This window comes from Nipponia nippon, unplaced genomic scaffold, assembly GCF_047370975.1.
Source record: "Nipponia nippon isolate SJK-2023a ecotype South Korea unplaced genomic scaffold, ASM4737097v1 scaffold_23, whole genome shotgun sequence".
In the NCBI taxonomy this organism is placed as follows: Eukaryota; Metazoa; Chordata; class Aves; order Pelecaniformes; family Threskiornithidae; genus Nipponia; species Nipponia nippon.
The window spans coordinates 6,302,475-6,323,162 of NW_028262340.1; the positions used below are offsets into that span (position 1 = coordinate 6,302,475).

Sequence of the window (20,688 nt, forward strand, 5' to 3'; positions counted from 1 at the left end):
CACCCAGGGGTGGCAGGGCTTGGGGCAGAGGCACCCAGGGGTGGCGGGGTTGGGATGAGCAGCACCCGGGGGTGAGGGGGTGCCCCGCTCCCTTTCCCGCCGCCTCCCCGCAACCTCGCCTCGCCCCGCCCGGGGCTGCCCCGGCCCCCGGGGGCGCACAGCCGGGGAGGGGGAACAGCGGCCGCCGGTACCCCCCGTCCCCGGCGGGGCGGTGGCTCCATCCCCGCCCCCGGGGCGGGCTCGGCGGCGGCCCGCCCCCGCTCCGCGCCTTATTAACGGGGCGGCGGGGGGCTCGCCCCACTCCCTCTCGGCGCCGCTCGCCAGCCGAGCGCAGCCGCCGCGGCGGGGTCCGCCCGAGGTGCCGCACCATGGGCAGCCAGGGCTCCAAGGCGGCCAAGGCGGAGGGCAGCGCCCCGCCGACCGGCCACGCCGCCGCCACCGAGCCCGCCAAGGCCAACGGGCAGGTAGGTACCGGAGGGGCACCGGGGGTGGCCGGGGCGGGCGGGCGGACAAAGGCGGGTTCGGTGGGGAGGGGGCGGTGGCGGCGGCCCGGGGCGGACCCTTGTGCCCGGCGGGCACCGAGCGATGCGGCCCCGCCCGCGCCGCGCCCCGGGCTCCCTCCCGGAACCGGGCGGGGGCCCCGACCGCCGCCTCGCCCCGGTACCGGGCGTGGAGCGCGGGCGCCGCCCGGTGGCAACGCACGGACCCCCCCCGGTGCACCCCCCCTCGCCCGTGCCCGGTGCATCCCCCCCTTACCCGGTGCGTCCCCCCGGTGCCCCCCCCCGGTGCAGCCCCTTTCCCCAGCCGGTTGCGGGGCTTTGGGGACGGGGGGGTACCGATTCCCGGCTGTGCCTAACGCGGTGCTCCGCTCCCCCCCTCGCAGGAGAACGGCCATTTGAGGCTCAACGGGGACATGACGGCCAAGGCGGGGGGCGAAGCGGCCCCCCTGAGCGGGAACGGCTCGGCTGAAGCACCGAAGGAGGAGCGCAAGGGCGAGGCGGGCGGCGGGGACGCCATCGAGCCCGCTCCCCCCGCCGACGGCGGGGATGCGAAGCCCGAAGGCGCCGCGGCCCCCAAGGACACCCCCAAGAAGAAGAAGAAGTTCTCCTTCAAGAAATCCTTCAAGCTGAGCGGGATCTCGTTTCGGAAGAACAAGAAAGAAGCCGGGGACTCCTCCGGGTCCTCTCCCACGGAGGACCAAGGCAAGGCAGAGGCCAAGGGAGAGGCGAACCCCGCTGGCTCGGGCAGCGGGACCGAGCCGTCGGCTCCCCCCGAGGAGGGGACAGCGGAGGAACCGGGCAGCGGCGGGGAGAGCAGTCCTGCCGATGATGATGGGCAGCAGGGAGCCGAGCCCAAGAGGGAGGATGCAGAAGCAGAAGGCAAGGAGGAAGAGAAGCAGCAGCCGGGGGAAAGCCACGGGGATCGAGCCAAACCAGAGGAGCCCTCAAAACCCGCGGGGCCTGAGCCTGCAACAGCTCCGGCGGCGGCGGAGCAGAAGGAAGAGTAGAGCCCACTTGGCATCGTCCTAACTTAAGACTCTCGCGCCATCCTCTCCATCCCGGTAACAGCCCGGACTCGCTGCCTTGCCCCCACACCTCCCCGGCCCACCGAGAACTGACACCGCTTTCTAAAACCGCCACCCGCCCCGAGTCACTTCTTCCCTGTTAGAAAGCTGGTTTGGATTCCCACCACCACAACTCGGAGTAGTTTTACCTGAATCCTTTCAAACTGTGGAGGAAGACTCTCCTGGACATAACTGGAATTTACAGTTTGTGAGAACCCCGCTCTGGGAGCTCTGCTGGCCTCCGGACTGTCCCCTCTCCTCCCGGCAGCCCGCGAAGCCCAGCAAGCCAGTGACTGTTCAATGGATTCTTTTTTCTCAGTTTACATTCCTGGTTCTGACTTCATTTAAAGTATTTTGTGCTTTTTATAGAAATCGATGGTTTAAAAGCTAATCTGGTTAGTTTTTTATAACGTCTTACTATTGGCTTAAAACCATAAAGCTTGTAAGTCCGCTGTGTTTAATTCTGCTTTAAGGGATAACTTTTAGGGTGTGGGGTGGAGGGAGGGGGCCTGCCAGCTGTATAATGTGAAGCAACATTGTTTTCTCTGTAAATAATTTTTTTAATGGCCAAAACACTTGATTTGCATTTTTCTAACTTCTAAAAAAAAATAATAAAAAAAAAAGCTGTATGGGCTTTATTGTAACATTTGGAAGGAATAAATGGTGACCCCTTTATGGGTGAGCTCGAGTCCTTCTTGTCCTGGATGCCAGACGAGGGCCGGGGAAGATAGCGGTGGCTTATTTAGTTCAACAGCTGCTGCATTTAATCCCTCCAGCCCTGGCTCTGCTCGCAGTTAATTGACTTGCAGCAGATGTAGAGCTACAGCCACAAAGGACTTTCTCACACAAGCCTCTTGTCGCTACCTTCGGAGCACTGTTCAGCTCGCTACCTGTTTTCTTAGGGATCTAACCCATTTTTTTTCGGGGGGGGGAAGGGGAAAAAAAAGTCTCTCTCATAAGGAGGGGCTCAGGAAGGCTACTGGGTGAAGTTCCCATTTTAAGCTTGGTTCCTTTAATTTTAATTTTTTTTTTTTTTTAGTGGCTTTAGAATAGGATTGGCTTCTCTTTCCTGAAAAGACATGCTAGAGCACAAGAGCTATGCCCTGCGAGCAAAGACTTACTTCCAAAGAGAAAATGAAGGCACAATGGGTGCCTCTACCATCTCCCCCGTGCTCTGCCCAGGGATAGAGGTGATTTTTTCTCCTTCTCCAGGAAGGAGACTGCCCCTCTCCAGCAGCTCAGAGTGAGGGCCACAGCCCCCCAAGAGCTCCTCCTGCCAGCGCAGGCTGCAGGAGCGTGCAACCCCTCCATTTAGTGGCCTGCTCCTCATTCCCATCTAATCGCCTGTTTTGGCTGGCAAGGAAGAAGCTGGAAAAAAGCAAGGAGCGTTGTTCGCCCAAAAGCCGCTGGGCAAGGCAGGGCCTGGGGCAAGGACCATCGTCGCTCTTCTGTGGCCCTTGAGGTAGGTGGAAATGGCCAAAACTCTTGGTTTTATAGAGCACGTCCTTCTCTCAATAGTGGGAAACTACAGCAAGTGACCTGCTTCCAAAGCCAGCAGGGTATTCATCCCTATTCGCTTGGGGGGCAAAAAAAAAAAAAAGCTATTTTAAATGTAGGCACTGTGGTCTGCAAATTCTTTCTAAGCTTGCTCACTGTCTGCCACGCGAGACACAGCTGCATTGTGCCCCAGCCGAGATCCGGGGCTCCGCGCATCTGCCAGGGAGCTGCTGCACGGCGTCGCGGCAGCCATTTTAAGAAAGCCTGGAAGAGAGGAGGACTGCAGTTGCACATTGGCATGCGTGATCTGGCAGGGGTAACTGGAATTGTACAGTCGTTTTTGTTTGAGGAGGAGAGGATTTTAATTATCCGCTATGGTGAAAAGGATAACTAAGTTTCCTGGAGTATTATTACAGCAGTGAAAGTCAACCGTGCCACACAAAGCTTTCTCTTCACTGCATAAACAGGAGATTTGGCTTATGAACCTTTTGTGTTTATTCCAGCTGCGATCACCACTCAGTTGCAGAATTAACCTGCTCCTAATGATACTGAATTTTTTTCACTTGAACACCAGATAGAAAACACTCCAGTTCATTCAAAAAAAATATTCCTTTCCCGTAACTTATTATTCCTTTTCTAGATTAACGCTGCTTTCAGAGCAAGCGTCGGCTGCATGAAGTACTGTAGCTCCACAGACATTGCAAGCGCAATTAGCATCAGCAACGCTGCTGGATGAGAACCCAGCTGTAACTTAAGGCAGAGACAGAAAAACCGCCCCAGTGACACTTAGTAGAAAAGGTGTGAGCAAACAAAACCCATGGTATTTTGACTTACCTTTTCTGGAGAGAAGGGTCACGAGGAGAACTTCAAGGCTATTTTATAAAACACAGGGGAAAAGAAAAAAAAAAAGGAACAAACATCTACAAAAGAAACCAAAGCAATCTTTCACGTGCAGCATAGAGTACGTTCCAAACAAAGTGCTTTGGTGGGTGGCATTTAACCCAACGCATCTAGCGCTCTTCCTGAAAGAGGAGGGCAAGTCATCGCGCCTCACCTCGCTTTTCTTTCCAAAGCCTTATTACAGCTGTCATTTTTTGTCGTTGGGACCTACGTTACATCCCGATCACAACCAAGCTACTGCACCATTTTCCAGCAATGGCTCTGAAAACAAACTGAACTCCCGCTCCAACCGAGTGTTTCCTCTCGGCAGAAAGCAGTGCAAACTCACACCAACCATAGAAATGTACCAGTTTTATTACAAAGATTCTCAAAATTCAAAATAAAAGCATCTTTAAAAAACCACAATATATTTCCCCCCCAGACACAAAGATACACTGATCTCTCTCGCTTCACATACAAACACTGAAGAGCGGGAGTGACACGTCACTCGGATTCAAAGAGACTAAAAAACTCACGGTGGAAAAGGGAAAAGAAGTATTTAAAAAAATAAAACATTTTAAAAATAACCTGTGTTAAGTTAGCAGCATTATTAGAGTTGAAACCATCAGCAGCGCTCCGTGGGAGGTACAGATCCTCTTTATGGACAGAGGAATCCCCCTGAGAAAGGAGAGCAGCGAGTCAAAACTGCCTGCAAATCTTCTGCAAAGCATTTCACTAAAAGCTCATCTAACGATCAGCTGTACAAAACGAGACGCAAAAGAAAGGCCAGTTCTGGTCACAAGAGACTTTTGGGTGTGAGATAATGCGTGGGAGTAGGAAGAGGAGTAGTTATAAAAACGTACAGAGCCCCATCTGCTGTTCCCTTACGAAGATAACAGCTCAGACGGCTGATAAAAAGGTTCTCCATATTTACTGGCCTTGAGAGCAAGAGAGAGGAAAGGCTCAATTTGAAAACATTTGTACTTTGCTTCAGAGAAAGAGTTTTTCAGCGAGTGACACGCATCGACAAGAGGTTTCAGCCAGGCTCTGTTCGGTCTGGCCTTTAGACAAGTTGGGAATTTCTGCAGTGGTTTCAGCCTAGGACACAGATCGGTGCCGAGAAAACACTACAGCACGTGGAGCCGAGGACAGAACAAGCAGGAAAAGCAAAGCAGGCGGCCAAACGGGCAGTAACTCACTTCCTCCCCCAAAGAGGGGCATAGGTATAGAAAAAAAAGGTATAAAAATTTCATCCCTTCTCTTACGTGAGATGCATAATGCTGCCACACTAACTGGATCTGCAAGATCTCGGAAAACGTTAACCACCACATTAGGGTGATTTTCATTTTGCATTTTCCAGATCTGCACCTGCAGGGCTCTTGGGCTGATTCACTAAAGCGCTTTTCAGATTGCTTTTAAGCTGCTTCATCTCTTTCCACAAGTTTGCTGCAGGGAGGTAGCCAACTCTATTCAAGAACTGCACTATTTGACCCTGAGAAGTGGCACCAGCTTGCAGTTACTTGCCACGGTGGAATCAAACTGAAGACCAAAGGAATAGTCAGTCTCTCACAGGCTTCATTTGGGAACTTGTATTCTCCCACCAAAAAAAAAACACAAAAAGGAAAAAAAAAGAAAAAAGAAAAAAAAAGATAAAAAAACCAATTTCATGGCCATCTTTCCACCTAACCTGAAATGCAGATACTACTTCTACTTAAATTATTCTTTTCGAAGGGTAGTTATTTCAGAGGAGAGAGTAAAGAAAGGAAGTGATTTTTTTAAAGACACACTAAGGAGGCAGTGGAAGGCAAGAGTGAAACTTCCCAGTCACCAAATCTGGGCAGTGCAGGTCTGTCTACTCCGCAGAATCCTCCCTGTCTGCTCCCAGCGGAGTGCAGCAAGGAATAATTTACAGTTCTCAAGTCATTTATATATTTATATAGAAATATATACAGAAACATATATAAAATATAAATCCTGTGGAATGGGAGGCAACCAGAGAAGCTAACCTACGACAACTACGCACTGACAGGTACTGTCCAGCTGCAGCCATCTTAGGTGGATTTCGTCTCTTCCTTCACCCTGTGGAAGCAAGCAGAGGACAATTAGGTTTAAACAAGCAACTCAGGCTGTGCCCAAGCTTTAATAACAAGCCAGAGCTGCAACCTTAAAAATGCCGCTTATATGGCCCATCTTCATCTAAAACTTGCAACATGTTACCGAATGAAGGCAGAGTCTTTTTAAGCCCTTTTCACTGAGGGCTCTGCTCTCACAGCGCTTTAGCAGGCGTGCTGTTCTACATGTGCAAACTTCTTCCCGTTAAGAGCCTGTGACAAAGCCATCCAAACTACCACGTCTCTCCTCCAGCCCCTCAAGTTGTGCAACATCGCACTGGGGACATGGGTAGATGCACAAGGAAGTACAGGCCCAGACGTTTAATCGCCACGCCAGGAGACAGGGCTCACCCTTTGGGTTCTGCTTTCTCCTCTTTTGCTTTTTCTTCTTCTTTCTCATCTAGGGGGGGAAAAAAAAAAAAAAAAAAAAGACACACAGTAGAGCAGTAGGAAAGTACATACCAGGCAAGTTCCACAGAGCTGGGAGGGCTTCTAGTCCTAGCTCTCATGCTTACCTTTCTTCTCCTCTTCCTCCTTTTCCTCTTCTGTTTTCACACGCTTAGCTTTCTTAAAGTTGGCAACATTTTTGCGCCCTCCTTCCCCTTCATCTTCAGAGTCAGAGAATTCTTCATCACAGGATATTCTCTTATCGGAATTGCGGACTGCGTGCGAAGAGGACAAGAGGTTGTTTCAGCGGATTTAGAAGTCAGGAGACACCAAGCACTAACTTCTCCAAGTACATCTACACACTGGAATGAACTAACGAGCCTACGTAAGTCAGAATTAGGCCGTGATAAAAACATTTTACCTTTCTACCCGCCGTATCTTTTAACTCATCGCTCCTAACTGCTCATGCCTAAGATCCAAGATCACATGTACGACTTGGATTAGGTACAGTGTGATGTCTAGACTTGACAGCATAAGCAGGTTAACCAACCTCACACTGAGAAAATCTGTCTGCCAGATCTAAAGGACACCAGCCAATCTGGATATAAACTGGCGTTTTCACTGTGGAAGACAACTTCTGGGATCAAACCTGACAGTCTCCCAGAAAGTATTCTGTCATAGCACCTACATCACAGGAACTGCTTAAATTCTCACATTAAAGCCTAGGTTCTCCCATTATGGAAATCGCCTGGCAAAAGTGCCATTTCCCCAAGGGAAAAGAAATCTATCAGCCCGGCAGTGCTTAGCATCATTGCTTTATCTTACAAAATCAATCAGAAAGGTGGGAACAGGTTCAAACTGAAGGACGCCAGAATAGAGATTTACCTAAATCATATATCCTCCTCTCTTTACTAAGGTAACTCAGTTTAGAGCCCTCGTGCTTCTCCAGCTAACTGATCCTGTTCGGCTGTGGCACCCGCAGGCTCTGAACAGCACGCTTCCCAGCCGGGCAACGCAACTACGCCAGAGACAAGCACATACTTGAAATGCGTTTCTCAGGATCTTCTTCCTCTTCATCTCCACTGTCTTCCTGAACAGCATCCTCAGGAATTGGCTGCATCTGGACGCCAGGGGCATGAGGCAGCATGCGCAGATTCTCAAAGAGACGCTGCCTAAAGCCAGCCAGGAAAGGAACACCTCCGTCAGCAAGACGCTACCCACGGCTGCGAAGCCCCCAGGAGAAGGTGTCAGTCTCGCGAAGAGGAACAAACACTTACTTGATCTTCTCGAGATACTCGTTGGTATTCTGGTTAGTCATGTTGGAGGGACTGATGTGGAGCTTAAAGTCTGGTCCAAAGTACTCAAAATAGTCATTATATGGAAGTTCTGCGGGCAAGTTAAAAAGGAATAAACACCAAATTACCACGGGACCAGTAATGAAATACCACAAACGCATTGTACTTCAGTGCTACATAAAAGCACAACTGCATTTAGCTAGGTGTAGGAGCTCTCAGAACCCAAATTCAGATCAAAACAGACAACTTAGCAACAGGGCAGTCAAAGCTTACTTGGCAGTTAAACACTATAAGCGTGCACAGAAGTTTTCAGTAAAAGGTCATCTCATTCCAGTAAGACAGCAAGGCTGCCGGGTACCTTTTGCTGGAGGGGAGAGCTACAGGACTTGAATGCAAACAAGAACAGCTACTGCAAATCAGGGAATCCAAAAGCCCTTCCACAGTAATACTCAAAAGCTAATGAAGCATCTCAGGGTTGCTACCTCTCCCACAGCAACATCATTTCCCTGAGCTCTGTTACTGGAGTGTCATTGTCCTTTAGTCTTGCTTCAAAGGCTCCCGAAGAAAATTACCATTGGGAATTTCAGTGTCCAGAGCCACAGCAGTCTCATAGGTCCAGCATCTAGCCACGTTGCGGATCGTATAGCCACCTCCTCCCAGCATCAGCATAGGCAAATTAAAACTTTTTACAAACTCCACACACTTGGCGTGACCTGCAGCAAAAGCAGTGGGGGAAAAGGTCATAGCCTCATGGCATAAGAACAAACTTTACAATGAAATCTAATTCCATCAGTTATGCCAGTTCGACACCGGCACTGTACGGTACTCTTACCTTTGATGGTCAGATTAAAACAACCCAGCCTGTCCCCTGACAGAGAGTCTGACCCGCACTGCAAGACAACTGCGCTAGGCTGGAACGTCTCCATCACTTTAGATATCACCTAAACAAGAAACCCGTTGTTACACGCTCTCCACAGGACAGTGTCACAGCAACACAGTAACGTCCATGTCAGCAAGTGACATGAAGACATCCCTAGTGTTCCCACAGCTGCTGGCTCCCCTGTACTGGTAACACTGAGGCTCTTACAAAGAGCAGCTTACTGATGACAGGCTGCAATTGTTAGGGAGGAATACAGCCCCTGAAGAATCTTATCACAGAAGACTGAATTAATCTCCATGAGCCACCCGATAACAAAGTACGATCCACAAAGAATCACTCAGCAAAGATGTCCTCACTTACCGGCTTGAATATTGCTTCATAGGACTCATCATCAATTCCGTCCCGGAGGGGATAGTTGACAGCGTAGTACTTGCCTTTGCCTGCACCAATATCCTATTAGAGTGAAAGCCAGGAGAGACCACAGGTCACCAGAGAACCAAATGCAACGCACAAATTGCACCCCAAATTAGGAAGGGAAGTCCGGGATTCCATCAGTGTAATCCCCATGGAAGCCTAGGCTCTCACGGACAAACGCTGTCCCGGCAGAAGGTGGCAAGAGGCAGTTGACTCCAACAGCAGCTGATTTGGCGTAAGTGGGTGCATTTGGCCCTCGGTGCTCAGAGAAGAAAAATCTACTACTGTCACCACTTTCATGTTTCTGTGAGCGCACAGGCTCTCATTTCACTGGCAAAAGCCACTCTCTTACACAGCAATAAAACCGGCAGCCAAAATTCTAGTTCCAAACCTGTACGCTGCAGAGATGCACAGCCCAAAATACCAGTTTGGGCTGACTGTGCAGTCTAGTAACTGGAGGAACCTATTTTTACATTTCCATTCTCTCTTTCTCATACCCAAGTGTTTTATAAAAAATAATTATTTCGTTTATGCTGCAGAGCGGCTGCACCAGGAAAGAATGCTGCAGCTGCACACAAGTTCACATCACCAGTGCTAAACTCCGGGCAGGACTGAAAAAGTACAACTCACAAGTGGAAGACAAGAGAATTTAGATCAGAAAAATGTAATTCCACTAAAAAGCACACAAAAAAGGTAAAGAACCTTTCACCCCCGAGAACAAAAGTCACAAAGTGAATGACACCTGTATCTAACCTGAAAGTGCCACAGTTAACATCACGATTCATTACCATGCAGAACTGACTCACAGGAGGAAACGCCAACAAGATAAATTAGCGCACAGAGAAGTACTCCCTCATAAACTTTCACCCCAAAGCTTGTGTGGCCAAGCTTAGTTTGCAAGTAGCTACAGATGACCAACATGGCATCTTCGGAGGTACTTTTCTGAGCATAATCCCATCAGAAGGCTGCTAAGAGACTGATATCAAAGCCTCGGTTTTATTACTATACAGGCCGTGATCACAGGAACAAAGCACCCGCTCCAAGAGCCGAGCCAGCTGCCTTGTGTGTACACCTTTGCCCTCAGAAAAAGGATGCCACTTTGAGAGCAGGAAAACCCAGGAGAGCGGTGATTTTTAGTTCAATTAGTGGGACAGCAAACAGATGGAAGAGACCAAATTTCAGGGCAATTTTCTGCTAAGCCTTCATTCTCACCCGTAGGTCCCCTGTTCCTGGGAAGTATTCTCCATACTTATGAAATGACACGGTCATGACACGATCTGTGGTATAAAAGGCTTCCTCCACGCCATCTCCATGGTGAATATCAATGTCAATGTACAGCACTCTCTGGTGATACCTAGGATCAGAAAGGAGTCAAAATACTGCACTTCTTCAGAGCAGAAACTGCCTTCACCAGCAGAGAAAAGGGGAGGAGAGCGAGGAACTCGGTGCTAACCCCCAGGCTGCACAGCTACCAGGCAGCTCGCTCTCTGCAGTCTACAAGCAAAAGAGCTGCGGAGAACAGACATGTGCCTTGGTCAGCAGTGGAACAGAACCACAGAGGAAAATAAAGTGACTTTTGCTGCTGCAACTGATCTTCAAAAGCAGAATCAACTCAGTTTATTCCGATTCAGCCAACAGACTGCATTTTTATGTCCAAGCCTCGCCCTGAGGTTTGCCTTGAGCCAAAAGCTGTCACATATTACAGCTGTGTCCCCTTTTCCAGGGTGGATGGTAGAAAGAAGGGCCTAAGAGCAACAGCACAACGCTCCAAGCCTTCTGCCTCCTGCATGGTGCCACCATTAGACATACCCCTTTGGAAGAGAGGGTACCGCATCCCAAAAGATAGCTGATTAAGCCCTCCTGGGAAAACACAGCTAAAAAAAAAGGCAACAAAAAGAGAAGACTGGGAAGAAAGCGCTAAGGACTCAAAGGAAATGCCACAGAACGGACAAACAAAAGGGGTAAATAGTACTGCCCGTACTTTAGGAGCTCCAAGATAGCTAAGACGATATCGTTGACGTAACAGAAGCCAGAAGCCTCCGACTTCTTTGCGTGGTGAAGGCCTCCTGCCCAATTCACAGCGATATCTGTCTGTTGCTTGTTCAGCTTCACAGCACTGGCTGTTGGGAGAAGAATTACAAAACGTTAGCACGAGAGCAAAGGCTCCATGACAGAGACTGAGGGGTAAAGTACCAGTCCCGTACAATCACATCATTGCTTATGTGTGCGTTTGGGTACTTTACAAAGCACAAGCCCAAGGGTTTGACACTAGATGTCTCAACACACTAACAAAAGGCAAGGGAGGAGAAATGCAGCCTCTGTTTTGCCTGCACACACTTTTGATCGCTTCCTACTTTTGCCTCAGAGCGTGAAATCTGCACAAACAAGCCCATAGCATTCTAGCTGGGGTCACAGTTGAAGACAGTCTAGATTTCTCAGTGCCCTGAACAAAAGATTTTAATGAGTTTGTATCCAACATATATTTAGGTCATTCACTGAATATGCATTTAGGCAAGGGAAGTTCTCTTCCCCCAGCCCCTTCATAAACTTTCTGCAAATTTTGCAAATCTCCCAGGATCAAAACAAATGATATATACTGTGGAGTCTGCAGCCACGGGACCAGAGAGCACAGCTACTTCAAAAAAATGCTGCAGTCAGTACTTGTATGTACTGCTGAACTGTGTTACAGGAAATAAAGACTTCTAGATGTCATTGTGGGAGTAGCAGCCACAAAGCTTTAACGCCTATGCACACTAACGAGGTTCCGCAACACCGAGTATTTCTGCAACAAAGTACTCGAAAAACAGTGAAAGCATTTCTAAATGTTCCAGCTTTCAGGGAGCTTACTGAAACCTTTCAGGTTCTATTTTGCCTCCCGTCAGTGGCTTTTTGTCAAAAACAACAAATAAAGTAACCCTTTTCTTTCCTTTCCAGGTTATGCCTGCCCAGAGCAAGGTTTTCACAACTTTTTCTTCCTGTGAATCTCACGTTGATTTTTTTATTAAACGCCTGTTGCCGCCGCAGTTTTGTTTTAACTCTATCGCTGGCAATGTCGTTAACACCACTTACAGAGTCCTTCATATATTCAGTGAAGTAACTCAGACTAGTGAAGGTATGTTTAACAAATGTAGAGGGATCTGTCAATATGCAAGGCTTGAACTCTCACATGGGAAGAAATCTGGATCTAATTATTAAGGAAATCAGAAATAGGTTCACAGGGCTTCCCCACCACCCCCTACAACAATTTCTTTCCTAGACAGAACTACATTACATACATCTGCTTAAGAGAAAAATAAAAGAACATGGGACTTGTGAGCTTACCAACTGAGCCTCCAGCAGAGAGCTGACAAAATTCAAACAACCCATCAAACACAGGGCAGTCTTCCCCAACGTTAACTTGAAAAGAATACAAAAGTTAGTAAGAAAAAACCACAAATAAATGGCAAAGCTTATACCCCCGCTCTGATTTAAAAAGCTGACCAGATAAGCGATTAAATGTTTTAAACAACAAAATACCATGCACAAATAATAAAACGTTAATGTCATCAACCCAAGGATTGCCTGATGAGGCAAAAAGGTTGTTGCTGTAGGGAAGATGCTCCTGACTTGTAAGAAAAAGGGAAAGCAGGTCCCAGGAGCTCTGGCGAGAGCGGCACGCCATCTACCGGGGTGCGCTACGAGGGAGCCAGAAACCAGTCGATCACGTCGGAAAATGAGTGGGTGGACAGGAGATGCTATCAATAAGAGCTGTGTAATAGCGATACACGTCCTCAGCAGCAACTCAAGCGGCACTCGCTGAGGCAGCACATTTACAGTATTCTGCTCTGCTCCGGCAGCACATGCTGGTCACCAGGGGCAGACGTAGGCTGTGCAAAACGGGGGCGAGCACCCCTCGGTAGCTGACATGGACCGTGCTGCAGATCTGCTGCCCGGGCACCATGCCTTCTGGGGGAACAGTGCTGCTTCTGACTACAGAGCTGACACTGAGCTCTGTTACACAACCCCACAGCAAGCGGGAAAGGGGTTTGCTCCTGTTTCTTGCTGTATTGCTGATGAGGAGTTGAGAAAGCAAACAGCGCTGCAGGATGAAGTGGGGAGATGGTAGAGAGCGGTGTGTACTGGACGAGAAGCTTGCGTCCGCATCTGTTCTGTTACACTTTGTACATTCCTTTTACTTCACATTGGACAGTCAGTTTTTAAGTTCTCAGCAGTACTGTAGTTTTGGCCTGGATAAATTTCTATTGTAAATAGTTTCACAATTAAAAATAAAACCAGTAACAACAGACTTGTATTGAATCTAGATTTTGCAAGATTTGCTTTTACAAAGGAAAAAAAATTCTGTATTTTTGTAACATCTGTAGAATGTTTACTTCTGTGCTTAATGAGAAAGGCACAAACAGCACAGTTCTTGCAGCACTGGAAACTCGTCAGTGCATAGGCTCCACAAAGACTGTGTGATAAGGGAGTCTGAATGGTCCCAGTTCGGGACAGGGATCTCTGAAAAGGACAATACCCATCAGGAGACCCAGAAGGAAGCAATTGTTCCCGTTTTCCAATTGTTTCAGCAGGGCACGGCAAGGGACAGAGTTTGAATAATTAACTCAAAGAGGTGGTTGGAAGCTTTCCTTGTTAAGCGAGGAGAATTTAAGTCATCAATTTCTGCATGCTTCCCATTACAACAAATTAAACCTCTTGCTCTTTAGGTTGCAGAGTGGTCCTTCCAAGTCCTCAGGCAGACAACATGGCACTAGCAGAATGAAATCAGAGACTGTTCATTGCCTTTACTGCCGCTTAGAACTTTGTGGGCAGCACTGACAGTATTTGAGGGCACCCCTCTGCTCTATCTGGCAAAGACAGGAGCTGCTGTCAGAAGCCAATTGGGCTTTTTCTCACCAGGAGACTCAAAGCAGCCAGGACCACTAAGGAGGGATATTAATAACAGGGGTCAATCGCTTGACTATAGGCATAAAGCTCTGGTGGAAGATGAGAGGCACAGATACTCCTCCTCCTTGCAATGGGTGGGTGAGAAGCTTTGTATTTGGGAGAGCACAAGCAGAGAGAGCCCAGCATTAACGGCGGAACCATTCTTACGGAAATCCTATCAGCTATCCTTCCCTCAAAGGGAAAGCTGAAGCACCAAGCAGGCTACAGTGACCTGTCGCTGTACTTGGGAGCGGTGACCTTGTCTCCTGTATCTCTAATCTCTGCTCTGAGCCTCCCGTGCTAGTACTCTAGCTACACAGAGGCCGCTGTTTTGCAGGTCTCGTTGAAGAAAAGCTCTGTCCTCCACATGTTTAAGATTAATTTTCATATTTAGCCTCCTTCAGGTAAAAATAGTTCTGTGGAAGTACGGTACAGAAAATGTTGACTACCAGAGAGAGCAGAGTGGGTGTTTATGAGCCGTATCTGCTTCAGGGGTAAACAGTTCAGTTTGTGTAAATATGTACTTTGGTATATGTCGTTTGGTATATTAAGGCATACCGTTTACTGTAGGAAGTCTTTCAATGTATATTACTCACGAACCATAGTACCCATTCCTCTTACATGCTTGTGCCTTAATACCTGTCCCCTTCAGCTCACACCAGATTTCCAAGTGCCTTTCTTTACTTCAGACTCCAGACCTGTATTTCTTCTAAATCGGAGATTACACTTCACATAAACGAACCCCATAGGCTAACAACTTTTTTCTGCTCTCGAGGACTGCAGTGTGCAAGATCAAAATACTGTTTAAATGAACCTTGAGCCTTCCCCACTATTTGTCTATACTTGCTAGAAACCTAGTTTGCTGCAGCCATTGCCAAAGAACATCGGGTCAGAGTTGCAGAGAGACCAAAAAAAGGTTTCTGTAACATTAAAGTAGCTGTCAAAGAGCCCTTCCATGACTGGAGAGGTTAGAGCAAGAAATTAGCTCACAAAATGAACCATCCTAACACAAAGTGGACAGGTATCATTGTGCCTCTCAACCCTCCCCCACTTCCAAGCTGCCATTGTCCTGAAAATCCTTCAGAGTTACTGAAGATTTTGGATGCAATTGATGAGTTGGGGTTTTTTTTGTTTGTTTTAAATTACACAACCCTTTCCCACCTCAATACCTCTGATTAAAGATAAGCAATAACACAAAATACATGCAGCTTATAAATGGAGTAGTTCAGCCATCTCTGAGCCAGGAAGGCAATTTAGAAGAGTTTCCATCAAAACACAAGACCAAAAAAAGACAGCCAGGTCAAAGGGTTTTCCTCAGCTCTATCGGCATATTGGCTTGAGAGAAGGACCCATTTTTAAAATGCTTGATCTACCAGAAAAATCAAAAACAAAGTCAGGAGAAAGACAATTTCCTGTGGTTCTTCCTACTCTTTCTATCACAAAGCTCTAAAGCTGGCCTAGGGTTCCCAGAATCACAAATTTTAACGTTGGCAGGAACTACAGCACTACACGCATAGCTTACATCTTTGCATCTGCTTGCTGTACTCAGACATGTTATCTGGGCGAATAGATCTCAGAAATTTTATGTAGTCGTCACTGTGGTACTTGGTCATTTCTTCTGCGTTTGCCTTGTGAGGGCGCTGCAAGGACAAAAAAAAGAGCAAGGCTTGTTTTGAAACACATCTCTCTCCCTAATTCCCATTTCCAATCTCAGATTTACTCCCAGGAACAGAAAAAAAACTCAAAACAGCAGCATTAAACAAGAGAAACTCATTTTCAAAGGCAAGAATGCCACTACCAGAGACTGGAATGTATTACATATCTAGCAAAAAAAAAAATAATTAAGTTACAGGGAGAAAAGCAATTTTGCAGTCTCCAAAGCTTATCTGAAGCAAAGAACATCTCACTACAAGCAATCAGAAGAAAGCAGAAATATATCAGCACAACTGGTTTTTTGGGTTTTTTTGCTTTCCTCTTTGGCTCATCATCAGAGAACTTACGAGTCTGAAGAATCAAAATTAAAACCTGACATGTAAGCTAAAATCTTTCATATATATTTCTTTTCGTGACCAGCCCCGCACTCACATATATCTCCATCTTCCTGTAGAGGCCATAGTTCAGCAGGAGGTTGTGGGTCATCCGGATCCTGTGGGGCTTCATTGGATGTCCTTGGCCATAGTAGTAGTTTCCAACATCACCTGGGAGCAGAAAGGATTTTGTTACAGCAAGGAAAACTATGAATTCCTTCAAACAGAATCACAGCCCAGCCATGAGAGCCATCAGGTCATCTATCATTTTATCTGTCCTTCAGCAGTGCTTCTGTTCACAGGGGATAGGGTTTCCCATCTTGTTTGCACAGGTGCCTCCATGGATTCAGAAAAGTTTATCCTAGACTCAAATAAGACAGACATTTGGAAATTAGGGTATGGCCAGACAAGGAATTTTTTTAATGCCAGTTCTGGAGAAAGCAATCCAGGTAGAGTCCGAGCAACTAACTTCCCACTGCACAAGTTAAGAGGAGGGAGCTCCAGCTTTCTCGGGCAGGAGGAACTCTGGGCACCACATCTGCGTGTCCTCACTCAGCAAATGACAGCTTCCAGTGTCCTCTCCCGGCCGTTCAGGTCCACTATGACATCTCACAGGTTTCACTGAGAAACGCAACTGCGCTCTGAGCAGAAACCCGCACACCAAGAGGCATGCAAGTTTAATCCCGGCTCAGACAATGACTCATCAGACAGAGCACGTAGCCTCTTTGCCTCACTTTCTTACTATTTACCTAACAGAAATGAGATACAAAGCAGCTAATTCTGTCAATAAGCGAACACCAGCACAGCTGTAGCTTTACAGTTTCTCAATCATTTTCACCCTTTATTATGGCTCGAAATCCTTCAGAAGAATCCTAGTCCCTACCAACCGCACGCCCACGCAGATGCACCTGACGAGCTACCCTATGGGCACCGGCGTTCATGAAGTCAGCTTCCTGCAAACATATCCCACGGGTCATCTCCCCATGCGGATTTTCTCCTACCTAGCAAAAGCCAAGCTCATGCTGCACTCTCCCACAGCAGGCACCGCTAACTGGTTCCCTTCCCCTCCTCTCCCAGGTTACTTATTTTCATGAAACTTACAGAAATTTAACTTTCAGATTCCTGCCTCCTGCCTGATTTGGCTGTGAGAGGCACAGACGCGAAAGTTGCCAAGAGCAGGAAACACGCAGACAGCCACCCGCAGCAGCAATATCGCGCGAGCCTCATTTTCTTGGGAAACCAGACTAAGTTGTTCATGTAGTTGTACAACTCCTGATCAGTTTAGGAAGCAGGAGACCCAATCCGGTCTGGCTGGTGACTCAGTTGGGAGTATTAGGATTTCATCACCAATCTTTACGTTCAGGAGAAACTGCTTCCTCACAACGCACTGCTCTGGTTCTTCCTCCTGTGGACGTGGCCCTGTTTTCAGTCAAAGCAGATGCAAACGCTGCAAATCCCACACCCAAACAATTCTGCTGCTGGAGTTTACCTGTCCGTGGTGCGACGGTGAAATGGGGTGTTCTTTGCACAAAGGTATTTTACTGGGGTGATTATCCCTACAGTAAAATTGGGTTAAATCAAGCTTTGGGGAACTCAATAAGAGATGCTCGAGACCCCATCTAGAAAATACAAGCACAAAACTACATGAAGCTTTGAAAAATCATCATTGTCTTCACCTCAGGCTCCCAGCGAAACGCCCTGGGCAAACCCTGACTTCCAGAGCCTGTTCATGTTCGCTCTGCTAAACACATCCCACCACGAGTCCTCCAGAGCAGCAGACGAGCTTGTCTGCTCATGGACATCAGTGCAGATTAAGAGTGTGTGAACTTGAGAGATACCTCTTCCTGTCTGCTAGGGTTAAGCAAGTCCCTACACAGGGAGCTAGTAAAGGAGAAGTTACTGTTCAAGTTCAAACCCTCACACACACCCTCAGCACCCCTCTGGATTTCCATGAAGGACCCTTACGATACGCGATTACCTTTCCCCCATCCTCTCCATCCCAGCAAGACCCTTCCCTGCAGCTCAGGTTCCTTCTCCAGCACGGGATGCCCTCCCGCCATCTGAAATTTACGGCTCAAGGAAAAGACCCGCACGCCATCCGAAACAGCGCCCGGGGACCTTCCCTCGGGGAATTACTGCACTGCTCTAATGTCCCTGCATGGAAAATAAAAGACCCTAACAAACTGGCCTCCCACAACTGCAGATTATGCCTTCCCCGACAATAAAAGCACACTTTCACCCTAGGACACGCTGTGGATGTTTGCCAGCTGCTCGTAAAAGAGCAGGGGAAACAAGGCACTAAAGCCTCACCACAGAGTAAATTAGTGAGGGCAGCTATAGACGAGAGTGTATAATGCTAACTTCATGTAGTTCCCGTGCAATAAAGACCACAAGGATAGCATCTCTGCTTAGCATTTTCAAACAAAATGACCAGTTATTTCATATTTCAGACATCACCGTGTGCCTTTAAAGATTATAACTTGTTCAAAAACTGACAAGCTGCTTTGTGAACATGTTATATTCCAAGGACAGGGATAAGTTTGGACATAGAGACCATTTTTTTTCCAACATCCAGGTTGCGTGCGCACGTGTGGCATTCTGGCACTTTCTGCAAGCACGCTTTAAGTATAAACTAGGCATTTTAGGGCCCGGGGCTGCAGCATCCCCTTGTATATTTTGATACAACGGGTGTTGCACAGAGATCAGTTGTGTGGTGAGATCGGGCTCAGTTTTGCTGCACTCAGAGCTCCAACCCAGGCTCCTCCTCGCCCTGCCTTCCTGAAGACACCGTCTGAGTCAGAGACCCTGCAGGACTGTCATTACAAGTTGCACACCTACCACTTACATTTACTTTTCTGGAGAAATAAAAGCCCTCACTATATGCCTGACACACACAGCAGTTTCAAAGAGCCTGCTTGAACACTGAGCACATCCATTTAGCAAGAAAAATTAGCAAGTTTTTATTTGATTTCACAGACTAAAACCCACGATGAAATAGAGAATTGCACAATGCCTTTCACAGAGAGCGATCACAGACTCTATTAAAAACGAGCTCATCCGCCACCGAGGCACCAAGTCGCCCCACCAAAGGGGAGGCAGTTGTGAAGCGCAGAGGCAACGCGACTGTGATTTCTCCCACAGACTACGGGGTAGAAGCAGGGAAGCCGCACAAGATACCCAGCTTGGGATCTGGCCAGCTCTAACACCCCGTTACTTCCCTACCCCAACAGGATGATCATATAGCCCCAAAGCAGTGCTGCTCCCCCAGCCTCATATTAGGGGAAAAAAAAAAAAAAGCACCACTCTACAACCCAGCCAAGTTTAGAGCCAGAACTAAACAATGCTCCTAGACACAGGAACTCCCTACAAACAACCACGCAGTCGGTCTGGCTCCCAACACCTTCAGGTTTGTCCCTTGCTCGACAGCAATGCTGCTGACCCAAAGGGGAGCTTCAGGAGCGTCTCTTCCTCTTAACATGGCTCAAGGAGGCTTCATCTCCCCGCCACCCCTCCTGTCCCCCAGCATCTCCCCGAGTGCTCCCCATCCTCCCAGCAACCTTCAGCATCTCAGCACCGCTCCCAAAGCCTCCCTCAGCCTCATGCCCCTCTCCCCATCCTGGACCCTTCACAGCCTTTCCCCACCTCCAAAGTCCCTGGATCTCCATCCTCCCCACAATACTACTCCCCTATCCTTCCCCCCACTCTTCCCTTTCTCCCCCCAATGATCTCCCATATCCCCGCCATGCCCCCATATCCTTCCCATGCCCTCCAGTGTCCCCCACTCCCCTAACCCCACTGCAGGCCCCACATAATCCCGTCCCCACCCACGCTCTGACCCCCAGTCCCCTATTGCCCCGTGCCCCCCCAGCCCCTCAGTGCCCCCATATCCATCCCTCAAGCCCCCAGTGCAGCCTGCCACCCCTCAGCTCCCCCAGTGACCCCCATTACCCCTCCCACCCCCCTCAGGGCAGCCCCCAGCCCCACCACATTTCCCAGTGACCCACCACCACCCTTAAGCCCCCCCTCAGAGCAGCCCCCACCCCCACCCCCCATGTCCTCCAATGGTCCCCATTACCCCCCACTGACTCCCATTACCCCCCAGTGATCCCCATTACTCCCCCACTGACTCCCATTACCCCTCCAATGGCCCCCATTACCCCCCACTGATCCTCATTACCCCCTCACTGACTCCTATTACCCCCCAGTGACCCCCATTACCCCCCAGTGACCCCCAATACCCCCCAGTGACCCCCATTAGCCCCCCAGTGACCCCCATTAGCCCCCCCAGCGCCTCCCATTGCCTTCCTCAACCTCCGCCCCCTCCCCCACCGCCTCCCCTCCCCCTCAGGCCCCCCGCCGCCCCCGCCCCGAGACCACCCCCCCGAACCCGGCGATCCCCCCGGCCGCCCCCGTCGGTGCCCCGCAGCCCCTCACCATCGTAGTAGTAGCAGACTTTCCGCTTGGTCCCCTGCGTCAGCGCCATTTTCCTCCCTCCCCACAGCGACAGACCCTACCGCCGCGCCGCGCAACCCAACCCGGCCCGGCCCGCCCCGGGGCCCGGGCCCCACCACCCCACTTGCCCCGCCCACCGCACGGCCCCTTGGCCTATCGGGGAAGGAAGCTCCTCCCTCTCCCGTCCGCCGACCAATAGGAAATGGCGGCGGCGGGAGAGAGCGGGCGCGGGGGAACTAGCAGGCTAGGCGGATCGGTG

General features: G+C 49.1%; 2 protein-coding genes across 3 annotated transcripts; one reads left to right on the forward strand and one right to left on the reverse strand.

Moving 5' to 3' along the window:
• Positions 1 to 288: 288 nt before the first annotated feature.
• On the forward strand, positions 289 to 2,237 carry MARCKSL1 (MARCKS like 1). The gene is made up of 2 exons (XM_087760905.1): positions 289 to 464; positions 884 to 2,237. Exons 1-2 carry the CDS (start codon positions 369 to 371, stop codon positions 1,505 to 1,507), a joined length of 720 nt encoding a protein of 239 aa, XP_087617031.1. The 5' UTR covers positions 289 to 368; the 3' UTR covers positions 1,508 to 2,237.
• Positions 2,238 to 4,297: 2,060 nt separating this feature from the next.
• HDAC1 (histone deacetylase 1) lies at positions 4,298 to 20,549 on the reverse strand. 2 transcript variants are annotated; one of them, XM_087760752.1, is made up of 15 exons: positions 20,412 to 20,549; positions 16,036 to 16,148; positions 15,473 to 15,590; positions 12,349 to 12,423; positions 11,009 to 11,147; positions 10,240 to 10,381; positions 8,974 to 9,066; positions 8,566 to 8,674; positions 8,306 to 8,446; positions 7,716 to 7,824; positions 7,480 to 7,610; positions 6,567 to 6,713; positions 6,403 to 6,451; positions 5,947 to 6,019; positions 4,298 to 4,618 (listed from the first exon to the last, which is right to left on the reverse strand). In XM_087760752.1, the coding sequence occupies exons 1-14, from the start codon at positions 20,458 to 20,460 to the stop codon at positions 5,992 to 5,994; spliced, it is 1,443 nt and encodes a 480-aa protein (XP_087616878.1). In that variant the 5' UTR covers positions 20,461 to 20,549; the 3' UTR covers positions 4,298 to 4,618; positions 5,947 to 5,991. The 2 variants fall into 2 exon arrangements, with proteins under 2 accessions (XP_087616878.1, XP_087616877.1); XM_087760751.1 differs by having other exon boundaries at positions 4,298 to 6,019.
• Between the last annotated feature and the right edge of the window lie 139 nt (positions 20,550 to 20,688).